The sequence below is a fragment of the Bombyx mori genome, chromosome 20 (genome assembly GCF_030269925.1).
Source record: "Bombyx mori chromosome 20, ASM3026992v2".
Classification (NCBI taxonomy): domain Eukaryota; kingdom Metazoa; phylum Arthropoda; class Insecta; order Lepidoptera; family Bombycidae; genus Bombyx; species Bombyx mori.
The window spans coordinates 11460980-11481359 of NC_085126.1; the positions used below are offsets into that span (position 1 = coordinate 11460980).

Consider the following 20380-nt stretch of genomic DNA (forward strand, 5'->3'; position numbering starts at 1 on the left):
TGTTATACGGATAACATGTTGGAGTTGGGGGACCGACTATTTCAAAGGTGAGGTCGTCTATAAACGCGTCGAGACGCCTACCGTTAACGTTAGTACGATGGCAGTTCCACCTAGTGTGGTGGCAATTTAAATCGCCTGCCAGGATGACGGAGTCTCCCATGCCGAACAGTGACTCGATGTCACTGCTCAGAAGGGGCTTGTCCGGGGGGAGATAAACGGATGCGATGACGATCGGCTGGTGTCCCGTCAGCGAGATACGGCACACTGACGCCTCGATATGTGAGAGCGAGGGAGTATCGAGAGGGACAACGTGCAGGGCCCGCCTATAGTAAATGGCAGTCCCGCCTTTGGAGGCGGTGAGTCTGTCATTCCTAACCATGACGTAATTCGCGACTTTCGGGTCGCGACGCGAGGGCTTCAGACAGGTTTCCTGCACTAATAGAATATCTACAAGATTGTCGCGGAGGAATTCTAAAATTTGATCGCGTTGCCGCGCGAGTCCGTTAGCATTGTAGAATGCTAACGTAAGGGAATACGGTTTTTCTCTACCTTTTTGCGCCATTGGTTACCGGTAGAGATTTTATAACGTACGCGACACGGACTCGTAAACGTCCATGTGATCGAAAGCGGCCGCGAGCCGCTGTTCGGGGGTTACCGACCTACGGATAGCGTCAGCGAACGATCGCAGACGGTCGAAGTTGACCGCGGTGACGAAGTCACGCACGAGCGCGAAGTCGTTGGCGGCAGAGGGTTGCGGGGGACGGAACGCGGGCGCGGGGCGAGGTGCGAGCAGGGGCTGGGGCGCGGGGCGTGTCACGAGCGGGGGCGGGGGTGCGGTTTCCGTTCCCGCCTTCGTATACGGCAGCGGTTTTTTCCACGCCGACACCGTGGGAACTGCAGCCGGCACGAAGGCGGGTTTCGGCACTGAAGGCGCCGAAGTCTTTGGGCCGACGGTTCGGGGGGCTGGGTGGGTCGGACGTTTTCGCGGAGCCCTAGGACATCCACGGTAGTTCGCGGGGTGCCCTTGCTTAAGGCATAGGACACAGCTTGGAGGTTCTGTCGCGGTTTCCCTAACACGCGAGCAATCTAGTGTGGCGTGGTCGCCGAGGCACTTTACGCAGCGGGGGCGCGCGTGGCAATTACGAGCCGAGTGGCCGTAAAGCTGACATCTGTAGCACTGCCCGGGAGTGCCACGCTTATGGGGGGCTTCGATCGAGATCCCGGATAGGCCGCAAATTGTCGTGAGACATGCGATCTTCTTTTTGGCCTCCGGGGTGGGTTCTAACGCCACGAGTATCATATTATAGGGCTGTTTGCCCCGCCCGCTGTGCATCCGGTGCACACTAACTATCGGGAGGGCCTGAGCGGTCAGATCCTCCTTAACATAGTCTATGTCCAACTCCTTGGGGACTCCGCGTACTACTACGCGGAGCTCGCGGTCCTCCTGAAGAGCATAGGTGTGGAAACCTATGTTCTCCTTTCGGAGGTATGCTGAGAGGGCCCTATGGTCGCCCGGCGTTGCGACCTTGATCTGAATCCCATGCGCGACGTTACGCGCATGGGTGTAGTTGATTTTATTTGCCTGAAGGGCCTGGGAAACGCGGTTCCACGCAGTTTTTTCCTGGAGAATCAGCGGGGGCGGGGCAGCTGCTTTAGGAGCGGGCGCGGGCTTGGGACGCGGCGGCGGGGTTACGCGGCGAGCGGAGTCCGACTCCGGTGTCACGACTACCTGCGGGCGGGAGGCGGTCGCGGATTTTGTCTGCTTCGTCGTGGAGCTCCGGGACTCCACGGCGCGAGTACGCTTTTTACCGCGCGTTACGGTTTGGAACCCATCCGAAGTTCCAGGCTGAGGGCTTGACGCGGATTCGAAATCCATCTCCGATTCGGTATCGGAGCCTGAACTCGAAACAATCGAGGTCGCGACGGACGAAGCGCGAGATGACGTATTCGACGCGGGCGCGGGGGTGGGGGTAGCGTTAGGCGCTACGTGAGACGCATCGTGGGAACGTGCGCTCGAACTTGACGCGGCGGCGGGGGGCGCGCGGCGTGCCTCCGAGGCACGGTTGAGAAACGCGGCGACGGACGCGGGGGGAGAGGGATTGCCACGAGAGGCCCTATACCTAACATACTCGGCCCTAATTGTCGGGTACCTTTCCCGGAGGAACCCGACAAAATCACTGTCACTGATAACACTCTCACTGAGTTCTTCCATGCTTCGGTCTTCTTGCCCGGGGGGGGCGGCCCCGGGACTTTTGTTGAACTCGCCGAAAGGCGAGGCCCCGGATAGGATTTGTAACCCCCCTGTGCTGCAGGACAGCAAGGAGCAGGGGGGGGGAATGCCTATGCCGTGAAAACGGCAATCGGCGGGGAAAAGGAAAGGAACCCGCTCGGGCTGTATAGTGCTACAGCAGGCAGAATCGCGAGCGGGGGTCTAGTCTTGAAAAAGACTGTTGTTTTTGGGAAGGGTTAGGAAATCGCTAGCCTGTGAGTGCCACAGGAAGCTGAACGTAGCGATTGGTTTTGCCTTGAAAAAGGCAGTTGGTAAGGGTGGGTTCGCGGTTACAAAACTTTAGCGCACAAAAATGGACCTCGATACGCAGATCGCAAGCGACCAACGGATCGGCACGTCCGCACTACCGAATTGTACGCACGATGTATTCACGGTCACTACACTGTCGAGCACAACTGTGAGTTCAGAGACGCGGCTCGCAAGCGGGCCACGGATCGGAAAGCACGTCCGCGCACGACCGAGTCGTGAGCGAGAATGTTTGACGCACACACGCATGCATACTACTTATTGTCAAACTTTTGTTCTTCAAATTGAGAATAGATTAAATATTGTTTCTCTTTGTTAATATTTTTTATAGTGTAGTCTTGGCGAAATTTGTGATTATAGAAGTATAAAATACAATCATAATAGTGTACAAACTTACAATTCCAATTAATTATACTCGAATTTCGACTACTGCGGGACCTCTAGTACCTATAATTAAACTTATTAATATATTCCTTTTAATACTGTATAAACTATTATATGTATGTATGTATATATGTATGTATATGTAACTGTGTTGATATATATGGATATACTTTTTTTGTGTATATATTTGTAACTTAATATAAATTTCATTGCACCTACCACTATTCACTCTGCACTACCTTTGGTTGACTGGTAGAGAACGCCTTAGGCATTAACTCCGCCAATGTAAATTTTACATGAAGTGTAATAAATAAATAAACTGCGCGTTAATCGGTATTCCGACGGCCCGCACCTTACACGCATTAAACGAGAGTCGATCTACCGACGGCTCGCGCTCTAAGGGTCAAGCCATTAAAAGGAAGTACTGTTGATCATATAATGAACCCCACATATCTGAGAGCAATCTTGTGATAGAAACTCGATGATCAATTTTTGTTGATACCAATAAAAGAAGAACAAATCTTTTTTTATTTTTTAGAAACGTCCAAAATAAAAAAAATGACTAAAACTTTAGTTAAACTATTTAAAATTATAAATTACTAGCCGTACTCGCGCGCTTCGTTGTCATTTAAAATTAACATTATTATTTATTGTCATTATTATTAGGGAGTCCGGCACTCAAATATTAGCCTATCCATTAAGTACATTGTATTTTCTACATGGATACCAAGTTTTTTTTATTGCCGTATAGGCAGACGAGCATACGGCCCACCTGATGGTGAGTGGTTACCGTTGCTTATAAACGTCAGCAATGCCAGGGGCAGAGCCAAGCCGCTGCCTACCGCTAAATACTCTCCACAAGCCTCGTTTGAAGAAGGACATGTCATAGCGCTCGGGAAACACCGTGGAGGGGAGCTCATTCCATAGCCGGATGGTACGTGGCAAAAAATATCTCTGGAAACGCACTGTGGATGACCGCAGTGGCTCCAGGTAGTATGGATGAACTCTACTCCGGTGGCGGGCGGTGCGATGGTAAAAACGAGATGCCGGTATCCTAACAATTCCTAACAACAACAGTAACAATTCCTCAGAGCGCTCCCCAGTAAAGTTTCAAGTCAATCGGATGCACGGTTCAGTAGTTATAACGGAACATCCGTAAAAACCACTGTAGATTTATATATTAGTATAGATGTATGCGCATTAATAAAATATTATGTAGTAAATAATTTAAATGACTGTTATTTATGTTGGATGCTCTGTGGTTCTACTTGTTCGTTGAGCGTTTATCGGGAACTCGAGATGTTTCCGCATTGAAACGCTCCAACGCGTCCCGGTTTAAGGACTAGCTTCACACTTTATTTAAAACAGCGGTCGGGGAACTTTTTTAATTATTACCCCAAAAAATATTTTTGTGTAAGTTGATATTGCCCCACGGCGAAGAACAAAAAAAAAGGAATTCGCTTCTTTTCGGCATCTTTCATATTATAGCCCCCATGATAATTTTGAAAAGAAAACAATAACTAAAAATTTAATTTAAACATCATTTATTCAATTTATCAATGTTATACCTAGTAATACATAGCGGTAATAATAGTAATTTATATATATAATATACAGTTGAGGGAAAAAAATCGCCCCCACAGAAAATATAAGTAAATGATAATTTCTTGTTATTTTGTAATGCATATGATATTTTTCTTGTATTATTAGACGAAAAAACTAGTTTAAATTTGATATATAGCCCCCATAAAAAAGCTCTTTTAATTTAAATTATTTTTTTCGGGAGTGAGACCATCGAGTTTGAAATCACAACGATTCTAAAGAAGTTTCACTTCAATGTATACTTTTTACTCACAAAAATTTCATTTTTACCCCCCAAAATTTCATTTTACCCCATTTGGGGTAATTTACCCCGGTTCCCCGACCGCTGATTTAAAACATTAATGGAAAACTGACACTACCTTAAAAAAACATTCGAAGTCGTCAATCTACCGGTGACATCTATCGGTAACAATGTGAAACGTATGTGATACGTACACTTACGTACCTATTAGATAAGTGTAATATTTACGTATTGCACTATCATATATGTGTCATTAAAAAAAATACTTTTTACTGGTAAGCAGTAGTAAGACTTCGGGTTTTTTTATATTCATTTATTGTCCATGTAGGCAAACGTGCGTATTACCTCCTGTAGTGAGTGGTTAACGTCTCTAGTTGACATCAGATATACTAAGGCCACAGTCAAGGCACTGCCTACCTTTGAGTACTCTCCGGAAATCTCTCTTGGAGAGGGGCATGTCATAGTGCTCAGGAAAGACTGAGGGAAGTTCATTCAAAGGCCACTGGTACATGGCAAAAATTATCTCTGAAAACTCACTACGTTCAGTTGTTCTAGGGCAATAGTATATATGGGCCCTGTTTTAGTAGTGAATGGCCAATTCTCTCAAACAGTTCCTGCATTACTATTAATTATTAATAATTGAAGGGTAAAATTTATACCATACAATTCAGAACTTTTGATTCAAAGGTTGTTGTATGTTGTTGCATTGTTGTTGTGATGTATATGGACTCCGGTAATTAATCACTTAACACAAGGAAACACGTTCATGTTATTTGCAATAAAAGAGACGAAATTGCCCTATAAAACATAGTGAGATGCGATTAAACATAATATTATATTTTTTCGGGAAAGCCGATTTGACGACCATTATAATAGGCATAAAACATTCGGAATGCCAAATATTTATTTAAAAGTAGCTGACCCGGCAGACTTCGTAGTACCTCAATCGATAAATAAAAACCTAAACTTTTGTATAAAATAAACTTAAAACAAACAAAAGGAATCCGTCCGACGGGGGACACATCAAAGGGAAAACAAAATTGTTTTTATTTTATTTAATTCCGAGCATTTTCAAATTTATTTACCTTTTAAACCTTCTCTGGACTTCCACAAATAATTCAAGACCAACATTAGCCAAATCGGTCCAGCCGTTCTCGAGTTTTAGCGAGACTAACGATCAGCAATAAATTTTTATATAAAGAGATTGTTATATTGTGGCAACTCTGGACCTTAAATGACTGACTGTGGAGTTTGATTTGAATTTCGAACCCGCGCAAACCATCGGAGCGGAAATTCGTTCATTCTCGCGTGGCCACCGCGCTGAGCAGACGCACGTCTTCATTCGAAAAGTAAAAAAAAAGCGGTTTTGCGAAATCAATCGGTTGCTAGTGTTCGTTATGCAGTGATGTGACTGTTTTAAATTATATTCTTCATAATTTTGAAAGTGTTTATCAATGAAGACAATCGACATAAAGGAGGTTTGTTGTTTTATTTATTGTTACTTTCTATTTGTTTCTTCGTCCGAATTAGGGAAACATTCGGGCAACTTTTTTTATTACTTTAGTTGTTAGATAACTTTCTATTATGTAATAATAATAATAAAAAACATATTTATATACGTTCACTATTTCCAAAGATCACGAAATGCAAATATAAACATACAATATACAATTAAAAAGATACAATTACTATACTGTAAATATCTACTCTTTATGTTTACTACAAATCGTCGAGTAAATTAGCTCATAGATACAAGCCGCTGAGTTTCCCGCCGGATCTTCTCAGTGGGTTCTGACTTCTTCTTCTTCTTGACTCCAATCTGGTCGTAGATTCAACGAAGCACTGCTCTTACTAGGGCTAGTGTTAGCAAATTCTCTCAGGTTAAGCCAGTGAGGTCACCTAACGGTTTGTTAGTACATGGAATAGCCCCAAAGGCTAAAAAAGATTGAAAATAGTATATAGTGGTACCTATTTCTGCCGCAAATCTACTAATCGCTTCGGGTCACGTAAAGGCCTGCAAATTTTCCATTGCAATTGCAAATTCAACCCTTTACCTCAATATGAGCGCTAATATTGATGGCCATCCCAAACCGTAGAAAAAATCAAGTCTATAAATTGCAATAGACAACTTTATTAATCCATATTCAATCTACGAGGATATATTCGCGATCGTTTTCAACAAATTATGTTAATTATGATCGCGAGCTTACACAATGCAAATTATGTAGAAATTAGACAAATTTATGGTATGTTCGTTCTAGTGTGGCTTCCTAATGTTTGATTTAAAAACACGATAAAAACTATAAAATCATAATTCATTTCTACAATTCTTTTATATAAATAGTTAGGTATAAAATACGAGACTAAATTTCAGAATTATTAACAATTGCAAATACATGCTTTGAATAAAATTCATTTTAAATGAAATTTGGATAAATTGTATGAAAAAATCTCTTAAAAAAATCGCGTCTCATTTCCATCATATAATAAATACACTAGACGTACCGGCGATTCCGCCCCAGTTATCTTTGTTATAACATATTTGCTTGGACTCTTCAAGCAAACGATTTTGAAACAAAACCTATGATTGACTCTGAAAATTAATCTCTGATTGTTGAAACTATGCGATAATATCGCTTCAGTAGTTCCGAAGGGACATTACAAGGAGTAATATCTTGTCGACATATTATGATGGTCACGACCCTCAGTGAGGAAAGGACGCGAGGAGGAGAGGAGAGTTCCGGAAATATGCGAAAACAAACAAATAGAAGATTTTCCATTTAAATTTATAAATCACTTGTTTATGTTCTGTTGCTCATTATTGGTAGTCTTCTTTTATTATATTCTATAACTGAATATGCAATTTCGAAAAGGGCACATGTCGCATATTTTGTCAAATACGTTTTTTCATATACATGTAGTTTTGAGGCTTACCTACACCAATTTTATAATAATTTCAGTAATTTTCAATTGCTAATTAACACTAAAATATATCTCAAAAGTTAATATTTTAAATTTTACACTGCTTTAGAAAATAATCAGTTTTTTTCATTTCCTGAACATTTTACATTTTCAGAGATGTGCCCTTTTCGAAATTGCATATTCAACTATGTTACGACTATGAGCTGTAGCCAGTAAGACCATAAAAGCCCACTGAGTTTCTCGCCGGATCTACTCAGTGGGTCGCGATTCCAATCCGGTGGTAGATTCAGCGAAGCACTGCTCTTACTAGGGCCACTGTTAGCGAATTCTCTCAGGTTAAGTTAATGAGGTCACCCGGTTTATTAGTAGCTGGAATAACCCCATACGCTACCAGAGATTGAAGAAAAAGTACCTGGTGGTATCTATTTCTGCCAAAAATCTACTAAGCGTTTGGGGTCACGTAAAGGCCAACAAATTTTCCATTGCAATTGCAAATTCAATTGGATCTTCTCAGTGGGTCGCAATTCCGATGCGGTGGTAGGTTCTGCAAAGCACTGCTTTTGCTAGGGCTAGTGTTAGCAAATTCTCTCAGGTTGAGCCCGTGAGCTCACCCACCCGTCGTAGCTGAAATAGCATCCCAAGGCTATCAGCTTAGGTAGGAAAAAAACAACAAAGATCAGACTGCTACGGACACCCGTGCAGATGCAAGAAGCCAGGCCTAGCACCCTGTGGAAGGCCGGGGCGCCTCAGAACCAGAACCACACTCCACAGACGATTGGAGAGTGTCGAACGGGTCGCGTAGGACTTAGGGTTGTCCAGTTTGAGAAGGAACGCCATTAATACCTCCTATTGGAGTAAAATGGGGCTCACTCGCAACTGTAATGCCTCCGACTCGATAATTTCTATTCTTAGTATTATTTGAGACACATAGACACAGCCCACTGAGTTTCTCGCCGGATCTTCTCAGTGGGTCGCGTTTCCGATCCGGTGGTAGACTCTGCGAAGCACTGCTCTTGCTAGGGTCAGTGCTAGCAACTCTCCGGTTGAGCCCCGCAAGCTCACCTACAAACGTTAGGGCGAAGTTGAAATAGCCTCTCAAGGCTATCAGCATAGGTAGGAAAAAAAAATGCATTCAACGTAATTGGATATTTGTAGAACGACTAGAAATTATTTGATCCATGACTTTCTTAGTTTATATAAACGAAACTTCCGTTCTCGCAGTTATTAATATTATCCAATCCTAATAGTGGAACTTTTTTTTTTATTTTTATTGCTTACATGGGTGGTCTAGCTCACATTCCCACCTGGTGTTAAGTGGTTACTGGAGCCCATAGGCATGTACAAAGTAAATGCGCCACACACCTTGAGATATAAGTTCTAAGGTCTCAAGTATAGTTACAACGGCTGCCCCACCCTTCAAACCGAAACGCATTACTGCTTCACGGCGGAAATAGGCGGGGTGGTGTACCTACCCGCGCGGACTCTCGAGGTCCTACCACCAGTAATTACGCAAATTATAATTTTGCGGGTTTGATTTTTATTACACGATGTCATTCCTTCACCGTGGAAGTCAATCGTGAACATTTGTTGAGTACGTATTTCATTAGAAAAATTGGTACCCGCCTGCGGGATTCGAACACCGGTGCATCGTTGGATACGAATGCACCGGACGTCTTATCCGTTAGGCCATGACGACTTAAACTACGACGACGACTTTTTTCGATAACAAAACTCAGGTTTCTTCGTACGCAAATCTATATATTAATACGTGAAGCAAAAACTTTGTATCCCTTTTTACGAAAATTGCGCGGACGGAGGAGTATGAAATTTTCCACACTTATAGAGAATATAGAGAAGAAGTGCACAATGCTAATATTTTTTTTAAAATAATGCATAAAAGATACTTTAAATCAATAAAAAAAACATTACACACACTACATACCATGTATTTGACGCACACACGCATGCATACTATTTATTGTCAAACTTTTGTTCTTGACGTCAAATTGAGAATAGATTAAACATTGTTTGTCTTTGTTAATATTTTTTATAGTGTAGCCTTGGCGAAATTTGTGATTATAGAAGTATAAAATACAATCATAATAGTGTACAAACTTACAATTCCAATTAATTATACTCGAATTTCGATTACTGCGGGACCTCTAGTTACAACAAATCAACATCAACATACGTACATCAGTACAACGCTAGAAGAAAGTTTAATTCGCGAAAGTACAATTAAAAGCATTAAAATGCGGTGAAATTCGCGTTTTTTTTTTGTTTTTTATTTTTGTTTTTTGTTTTTCGCTCTTTAAGTATATCTTTCATAAATTATTTCGAAGTGTTTAACTTACAAAACGTTGTTACGTTAACAGAACGATAAATTGTTAATTGAAATTTATTTATTCAAAATCGTCATTACAAAGATCTATTATTATTTGATTCCGGTATATGATGGATTTCGATTTAGAAATACAATATAATAAACATAAGATACATAATGTAATTATAAGAATATAAGCGAATGAGAATCGTGAATAAGACCAAGATAACAAGATAAAAAAGAAACATTTAACTTGAAAAAATATTTACATTGACGCGCGTTATACATCTATTAAGAGTGTATCTATTAATTAATAAATAAAAACATACTTAATACTAAAAAAATTGGTTCATTAATGAATTAATCACCTCGTCTTTTTTTATTTTTTATTGCTTAGATGAGTGGACGAGCTCACAGCCCACCTGGTGTTAAGTGGTTACTGGAACCCATGGACATCTACAACTGAAATGCGCCACCCACCTTGAAATATAGGTTCTAAGATCTCAGTATAGTTACAACGGCTGCCCCACCCTTCAAACCGAAACGCATTAGTCTCATCGTCTCCCAGTTTCATTGCTGAGCACTAATGCGTTAAGTTTTGAAGGGTAAGACAAACTTTACTTCAAGCACTGCTGACTTCGGCCTCACATCTCAAGGTGGACATGCGTAATGATATCACTATCTTTATAACTTCACCTCAAAACGACCGTAACATTACGCTCCATAATAAAGTTTTTTTTTATTTGTAACTTTTATAAAAGCAAATACATTGTGAGCATACAGCCAACCCTAAAAATTCGGACCCTGAAAAACTGTTACGCGGCATTATTGTAGTCAACCCTATACAAAGCCTAACCGTGTTCGTCGAATTCAGCAAAAGATTTAGATGTGCATCAGCCCTCTAAGTTTCTTGCCAGATCTTCGCAGCGGGTCGCGATTCCGATCCGGTAGTAGATTCACTCGCGAAGCAGCTGCTCTAGAGTTGTTAAGTCTCCTTTGGAGGCACTCGGGCAGCTGTTAGCAAATCCCACTCCTCCTGGCTTGCCCACTTGTCCTGGTGAAACTGGAAAGACCACCGGGCCACCGGTAGTCCTTCAATCATAAAATGAAAAATAATATACATAGCGTTACTAATTCAATAAGGTAATTAATCTAGTGGACTACACGATCAAGACGCATTTACCTCCTCCTTCACGAAGCACGTGCCAAATCATTAAAAAAAAAAAAAACCTGCTATCTATTACTATTTTATTTTATTTTATTAGGAAGACAAACAGTGAACTTAAACTATATAAACTCTAACCTTACAACTAAACACCATTTAAATGTCTCCGCATTTAAATAACTACAAACGATATTGAGGCGTCGCATCGCCTAGAATTAAATAATTAAAGTAAAACGTAAAACAAAAACAAAAATAAAACAATTTGAGAAAAACACACAGAAAAGCGTAGTAAATAGAAAATAATCAATTAAATATTTGCATTCAACCATCGACTGACTTTTATCTTTCTCCTTCTCCATCGCTCCCTCATTGCTGAGGATCGTGACTCCGTTTCAGCTTGTCGACTGCCAGCCTCCATCGGTTCCGGTCAGTTGCCTGGTGTAGTGCAGCGCTAAGTGGTCCGCTGGTTTGCTCGGAGATCTGGTCGGACCAACGTTTGGGGCTCCGGCCTCTAGGACGTTTTCCTTCTACTTTCCCAGTGACCATCAGACGTTCCAAGTTGTCTACACCTCTGCGGGCAACGTGGCCAAAGTAGCGCATTATGCGTTGCAGACAGGTGGCAGACAGACTTTTTTTTTTTCGACTGACTAATATCCTCCTAATACTCTTAGTAGAAGTGTTGAAAATGTCCAGCTCAGGGAAGTCAGCTAGAGCATTGAAACTATACAATATTGCTTTGCGTAACCTACTATACATAGCGTTCGTGTTTAAAACGATACATTAATAATCGTAAAAACAAAATAAAAAACCTGCGCAATCTTAATGCGTTTGGTTGTTGCACTCGCGCGGGCGGATAGAAATGATAAGTCGTAAAATCGTAACTTGTGTGTAACAACAAAACGTTCTAAATTAAAGAAAAAGCTTAAATATTGCACGAATACTTTAATAATTTTTTACTGGTGGTAGGACCTCTTGAGAGCACGCGGGTAGGTACCACCGCCCTACTTATTTCTGCCGTGAAGCAAGAATGCGTTTCGGTTTGAAGGGCGGGGCAGCCGTTGTAACTATACTTGAGACCTTCGAACTTATATCTCAAGGTGGGTGGCGCATTTACGTTGTGGATGTCTATGGGCTCCAGTAACCATTTAACACCAGGTGGGCTGTGAGCTCGTCCACCCATCTAAGCAATAAAAAAAAGAATAACTTGACACCTCGAACAGAAAATCCATAGAGGCTATGTCTCATTGTAAAAATCTAAATTTGTATGTACCTAATAAATCCAGCCAAGCATGAACATGGGATACACGCTGCTGCAGTTGATAATTATGGGCAAAGTGGACGGAAAGAGACGTGCTGGGCAAAGAAAGAAATCATGGCTCCGGAATATCCGGGAGTGGACCGGTATTGCCTCCGTCGAACAGCTGTTCCGTCTGGCTGCAGATAAAAACGAATATAGAAAGCTAACGGCCAACCTTCAGGATTGAAGAGGCACTGGAAGAAGAAGAAGAATGAACATGGGATATTTATCGAAATCTAAAGTATAATTCAACTTAAAATAAAACCTGATAAGTTCATCTCATAACGCAACCGTATTACTTACTAAGGACTTACTTAGATATTTTTCCAAATTTTCATATTTAAATGGCGCGCCGGTAAAGTTGAAAAAATGTCCTAAACCAAATTATAGCCTATCGCCTTTCGATATGTTCCAATCGCTGGGTTATAAGTAAAAATGTTTTTTTTTTCTTTTATTGCTTAGATGGGTGGACGAGCTCACAGCCCACCTGGTGTTAAGTGGTTCATCATCATCATCATCATTTCAGCCTATCGCCGTCCACTGCTGAACATAGGCTTCTCCAATAGATTTCCAGTGCGACCGGTCCATTGCCACCTGCATCCAACGAGACCCAGCGCTTTTTACTAGGTCGTCGGTCCATCTAGTAGGTGGCCGTCCCACACTGCGCTTGCCAGTACGTGGTCGCCACTCCAGGATCTTTCTGCCACATCGACCGTCCTCTCTTCGTGCTATGTGGCCGGCCCATTGCCACTTCAGTTCACTAATTCTACGGGCTATGTCAGCAACCTTCGTTCTTCTACGGATCTCCTCATTTCGGATTCGATCACGTAGAGAAATCATTTACGTTTTAGAGCCATTTTTAGCCCATAGACATCTAAAACGTAAATGCCACCACCTTGCTTCACGGCAGAAATATGCAGGGTATTTATGATCACGTGCGTGAACTGCTTATGCTATTGTATAATAATGGAAGTATACCACTTCGGAACAACAGCGCAGTGTTCTGTTATAAGAGAAAGCCACTGATCGAAATCCACCACAGTTTACTAAACAATAGTGATACAACTTTAATATGCAACGTACAAAACGTACGGACGATTACGAAATCGATAATCATTCGGAATATTACTGGTGGCAGGACGTCCGCACGGGTAGGTACCACCGCCTATTTCTGCCGTGAAGCAGTGATGCGTTTCGGTTTGAAGGGTAGGGCAGCCGTTGTAACTATACTGAGACCTTAGAACTTATATTTTAAGGTGGGTGGCGGCATTTACGTCATAGATGTCTATGGGCTACGGTAACCACTTAACACCAGGTGGGCCGTAAGCTCGTCCACCCATGTATGCAATAAAAAAAAAAAAAAATTACGTAACAAGTTAATTCACTGTGAACTGAGTGCGAGTTTTTTTAACGCTCTCGATAGCGTAAAAGTTAACTCAATTTTTTTTGCAGTTGAAACAGCGCCCCTAGCGGCAAACGTGGACACACATTCCAACTCCATACAAATTCGAGTTAACTCTTACGCTATCGAGAACGTTAAAAAACTCGCACTAATCACACTGATTCGGCTACTCTGTACACCTCGTTCGGTTTTCTTCAGGCCAAACAGAGCGCGTCTTCAAGACCGCTTAGATATTTGTGCTGGTAAGGAGAAGCCCTACATTATATCTAGGCGTTATACATATATAAATAAAACTCAAACCTTAGATTAATTTCTAGGCCGAATACTTAAGAAGGCGGTACCTTGTAACTGTAGATTGGTTCTAAGATAATACTAAGTTATATTTTTTTTATTGCTTAGATGGGTGGACTAGTTCACAGCCCTGATGTTAAGTGATTACTGGAGCCCATAGAGATCTACAACGTAAATGCGTCGCCTACCTTGAGATATAAGTTCTAATAAGGTCTCAGTATAGTTACAACGGCTACCCCACCCTTCAAACCGAAACGCATTACTGCTTCACGGCAGAAATAGACGGGGTGGTGGTACCTACCCGTGCGTACTCACAATAGGTCCTACCACCAGTAAACCAGATTACTTCTAATAGGTAGGAAATAAATAAACGCAATAAAACAAGACCTCTAAGTGTTTCATTGCTTTAAAAAATAATCAAATGTCACCTAATTTAAAGTCTGTCCTCGGCAGTGTGAGTTTTGTCAAAAAATAAAACTCTAAGCACACATTTTGTGCTATAGACCTTAGCGAGCTAGTGAAAATACCCGGACTGGCACGGACGGACATCATGCGCCCATAGTATTCTATTCGGTTACTCTAATATATTATGATAATGGTATATGATAGAAGAGTATGGAAGGAGAAATGATGTTGCGCCGACCCCAGGTGACTGGGAGAAGGGCAGGATAATGATGATGATGAGTATTCTATTCGGTTTTCGCGAGTTCTCAGACATAATTAACACTTCTAATACCTTTTAATATCACGTTTTTTATTGTCATTCTTTCTAACGTGTCGAATACTCAACAGTTTTCGTGGTCACGGACTACTAATGATTTTTATTCATCGACATTTGATTATTGTGGTAAGTACCGTCATTTACCAAAAAAAAAAAACTGACTGACCAGACTTCTCTTATATACCTAAATTGTGTTTAGATCCCACAAGGAGCCCTCTCGATTTTTACTGTCTCCCGCTCTGTGGAGAGGGAAGATGGAACCTTGGTTGCTACAGATCCCTGGCAAATTAGCTTCCTGTAGCAATCCGAAATAGACTGATGGTAGAGCAGATTATCAGCCAACATGGGTCAATTCTACCACCATAGCTGTCTTGTCGTATAAATATGCTGTTGAACCACACCAGCCTCGTGATGATCGGAAGTCTCTTTGTAATCCACGAGCTCATGTAACCTCTTGGAAACAATTGGATCGTGAGCCATCAATGAGCTGTAACAAAAATAATCCAAACACTCTATATTACTGCAAGGTACTATATAATGATATCAAATACTCCATTCAATGAAAGACTACGAATATTATAATAATAATTACTAGAGGTCCCGCAGTAGTCGAAATTCGACTATAATTAATTGGAATTGTAAGTTTGTACACTATTATGATTGTATTTTATACTTCTATAATCACAAATTTCGCCAAGGCTACACTATAAAAAAATATTAACAAAGACAAACAATGTTTAATCTATTCTCAATTTGACAACAGACGTCAAGAACAAAAGTTTGACAATGAATAGTATGCATGCATGTGTGCGTCAAATATATGGTATGTAGTGTGCGTAATGTTTTCTTTATGATTAAATGTATCTTTTATGCATTATTTAAAAAAAATATTAGCATTCTGCACTTCTTCTCTATATTCTCTATAAGTGTGTAAAATTTCATACTCCTCTGTCCGCGCAATTTTCGTAAAAAGGGATACAAAGTTTTTGCTTCACGTATAAATATATAGATAATAACTTAACTCTTCGTTGCTTAGTTTGAGGGAACTTGTCTAAGAAAAATCTTCTTAAAACTAACTAAATTTTTCTTTACATATTCATATATTAAAGGTATAAAATATATCTATGAAAGACTTAACCGATATTGCATGCCCGGAATCGAACTCCCGGACAAGCGCTCATCGAATTAATTACTAAACCGGAGCACGCAATAAATAAATATAAGGAATACACTACAAGATTAATCTAACGGCATTTCTATGAGTGTTACGGTACTGTAGTAATAGCCGCTGTGCCGAGGGTCGCTGACGTCACTACCAGCGTCTACAACTTACCACGTCCGAGTTTATTTAGAACAGTGTGCTTAGTGCGAGTTTTTTAACGTTCTCGATAGCGTAAAAGTTAACTCAACTTTGTATGGAGTTGGAACAGCGCCCCTAGCGACAAACTTAGACAAACGTAACAGGTAATAGATATTTATCTGTGTCCTTAGTGCGAGTTTTTTAACGTTCTCGATAGCGTAAAAGTTAACTCAACTTTGTATGGAGTTGGAACAGCGCCCCTAGCGGCAAACGTAGGCAAACGTAACAATGTAATAGGTATTTAATCTGTGTCCTTAGTGCGAGTTTTTTAACGTTCACGATAGCGTAAAAGTTAACTCAACTTTGTATGGAGTTGAAACAGCGCCCCTAGCGGCAAACGAAGGAAGCACACAGCAACTAAAATAAACTTTGCAACGAATGTGGGTAGCTCATGTCGCGTTACCCGCAGTTTTTGAAACAGCTGCCACTGCTGACGTCATTGAGCGGCGATGAGCGAAAGTCCCAAAGCTTTTTTATTATATTTATTTTTATAATTTCCGCAATTACGTACAGGGTGTGTTGAAAACATACGCGTTGACAAAACAATGGGCCCGAAACATTATTCACCAAATCAAGCGTATATACTTTAATGGTTTTAAAATTAAAGCAGCATTAATAATGGAAGGTTATCAAGCAAGCGGGGCTATGTTAATGAGAAACCAGCGTGGGTTTAAAATTATGCTTCATACAGAAATCGTGCTGGACATACCTTTCACCAGTACTCATGCAGACATGTTTCTCCAAGTTCTAGTGATTCTTAGACTGATTTGAAAAATATAGTAAATTTTGTGTTTGGCAATACATATCTATAATTAGCGGCCCGCTCCGGCTCCGCTCGGGTCTTTCTAACAAAAATTTCAACGATATTTGACGTTGTTTTATTTTTTTAAATAAAAGAACACTTATTGCAGCAAAACTATAATAGTTAGATATATGCTGTCGCGACACTTTTTATAAATAATAATGTGTTCTACAAAGTCGTAGTACATTATTTTATTCTATCATGAATAGTTTTCGCAGGGCACGCGATGTAAAGAATATTTTAGGTAATTTTTTTATCGCCTTGGGTTACATTATTAGAGTTTTAGCAAGGATCCCTAATTTTTTTCAAAAAAGATTATATCCTATGTCACTCGGGAATAGTGTAGCTTCCAAACAGTGAAAGAATTTTTCAAATCGATTCAGTAGTTTCGGAGCCTATTCAATACAAACAAACAAACAAATCTTTCATCTTTATAATACTACTAGCGACCCGCCCTCGCTTCGCTTCGGAAACATTAAAACACACATGAAACAAAAAAAAAAGTAGCCTATGTTCATCAGGGACAATGTCGGCTTCTAATGGAAAAAAAAAATTTCAAATCGGTCCAGTACTTTCGGAGCCTATTCGAAACAAACAAACAAACAAATCTTTCCTCTTTATAATATTAGTATAGATTTCTATATTACTATTGAGAATTGGAGAATAGCAATCTTGTCATTTGAATTTATTCCCGTTTCATTTAAGTGGTATAAATGCATTTTGAATGGGTGGAATTAAATTAATTATTTTAAATGAAGTATCGTGGGCCGCTAATGAAGTCAGCACTTAGTATGTAGTCCAGTCCGTTGACCTCGTACGTCAGAAGGTTTTTGTTCGTATTCCATTGCGTGTATTAAAATTTAACAAAAATATATTTATTTTTTTAACATGACTCTTAGAGCTATCGTGTTAGAATCCAATAGCACCATCACCGGTTTTCTTTTTTGGGAACACGAGCTTCACTTCGTTTTTAAGCATTGAGAATAATCTTCTTAAGTCAATATGTCCATTGTCGGGTTTGGGCCCTCGGCGCAAATATTGAGTCTGCCGTAGAAAGGTAACTATCTCGCTTTTAGAAATAAATAGTGATAGTGTGATAGTGAGTGATAGTGATAGTTTGATAGTGAGTGATAGTGATAGTGTGATAGTGAGTGATAGTGATAGTGTGATAGTGAGTGATAGTGATAGTGTGATAGTGAGTGATAGTGATAGTGTGATAGTGAGTGATAGTGATAGTGTGATAGTGAGTGATAGTGATAGTGAATATATGAAATGGAGGTAGAATAAACAAAAAATAGTGAAATGTTTGCCGATTTTTGTTCGATGTTTATCACACAACAATTGAGTGATGTGAAGCGACGGAAATGAACAAGAGCCTTCCAACCAGGGCTCTGAAACTGCGATACTTTAAGACAAATATTTTTTGTATAGCACCTAGCGACATCTTGTAGCGGATGCCCCTAAACTTATATATTCTTAAGGTTAAGGCATTTAATTATTGTATAACTAAACACAGAAAAAAAAAAAACATACGTCTTTATTCGTTATGGACAAATTTACAAAATACTTCATTAATAATAAAATATAGGATAGGTAATATGTTACTGTCATCTACAGGAGCAATGAGCAAACTAATCGAAGCGAAACCATCTAGTGGCCGACGCCCGTAAGCATTTTTGTTGGGTGCTTGAGTTGTTTAACTAAAGCAAATTTATGTTTATTATCTATGCTTCCAACCAAAAATATCAATTTCCTTGAATTCGGTCCAGTAGAGTCGAGACCGCGAGGAAAGCCAACCACCATTCATGTCACGAAAACTTTATATCGAATGATCATAAAAAGACCAAGCTTATGAATTCCAATCAGTTGGTAATGGAAAATTTATGTTTTTTTTTTTTCAATAGGACTTTGAAACTGTTTATTGTTAATAATGTGTTTTCTGTTGGAAAATTTTATAACACTGTATTTAATTAAATACAGTGTTATAAATTATTATCGCTTGATTAAGCGAACATCGCTCTTCGTTGTTCGTGTCAAAACTTAAACGGCCGATGTTGCATCAATTTGGAATATACTTGTGAAGAAATGGACTATGCGTCGTGCTTACGGAAGCAATCCGTTCTCAAAACCGATTGCACGAAGTGAGGGTATAAAATATAATTGATTGTTGCCCGCAATGAAACGCATATTAAGCTAAAGCGTAGTTATCTGATTTCTGCGCTTAAGCGACTTATATCTATGCTTAGCGCAGCTAATGAGTATTGCCTTTTGTTTCTGCTAGGGTCCGTAACAGAACTAAAAGAAAGGAAATGGGAATGAGGCACTCTTGTCTGAACGGAAATATATTATGTTAAACTCAAATGCTTGAGTTAAATAAAATCTTCTTTTGCTTGTTTTTATTTCACTACGTGGTGTCGCCGTTGTATGACCACTTTTTTCACTCAAGTCGTCTGGACTCACAACATTCTCTCGCATATCCTCTTTCATACAGTTCATATAATTATTTTCAGGATAGATTGAGTTAAATTAAATGAACATACCCTCGGATTCCTTTGGTGGTAGGACCTCTTGGGAGTCCGCGCGGGTAGGTACCACCACCCCGCCTATTTCCGCCGTGAAGCAGTAATGCGTTTCGGTTTGAAGGGCCGGGCAGCCGTTGTAACTATACTGAGACCTTAGAACTTATATCTCGAGGTGGGTAGCGCGTTTACGTTGTAGATGTCTATGGGCTCCAGTAACCACTTAACACCAGGTGGGCTGTGAGCACGTACACCCAGCTAAGCAATAATTAAAAAAAAAACTTTTATTTTTACATACGTTGCGTGCAAAAAGATAATAAATAGGATGAATGTCAAAAAAAAGTACACAATTTAGACATAGATATCGACAGCTCCATTACATTATTTAGAGGAGACTTTTTTCTCTAAACAGTTTATCGCGGTTTTAGTAAATAATCCTAGTAACGAAAATGTACGTTGGCAATGCAAAAAGGGCAACTGAACACGCGAGTCCAACAAAAACCCGGGCAAGTTTATACAAGAACGAACCATCAATAAATCGTGCATCAACTTGATGTTGTTAGGACGTTATTATGCAAGAGTTCGTACGTTGACCTGATGACAGAGAAATGCATGGACACTACCATTTAAAAATAATTTTCTTTGTGTAACACGTTACGCCGTGAGTTTTAGAATAATCGTTAGATAACAACTCATGATTAATGATTATGTTACAAGAAAATAAATAAAACTACTAGAAACCAAGGAAAATTTTAGATTGAAAAGAAAACAAAAATTTTTTTTTTAACTTTCTCACAAAATGAAAACATTAATTA

General features: G+C 40.2%; 1 protein-coding gene across 2 annotated transcripts in view; it reads left to right on the plus strand.

Annotated features, from left to right (window-relative positions):
- Window positions 1-20380, plus strand: part of LOC101738210 (rhophilin-2) — a 138072-nt gene that overhangs the window by 54558 nt on the left and 63134 nt on the right. The window contains exon 1 of one of the 2 annotated variants that reach the window (XM_004925972.5): window positions 6063-6241. The exons of the other annotated variant lie outside the window; for it this stretch is intronic. Within the exon in view, the coding sequence (XP_004926029.2) occupies window positions 6218-6241 (24 nt within the window). The 5' untranslated portion in view covers window positions 6063-6217. Of the gene's footprint in view, window positions 1-6062; window positions 6242-20380 lie in introns of those variants that run through there. 2 annotated transcript variants of the gene reach the window in all.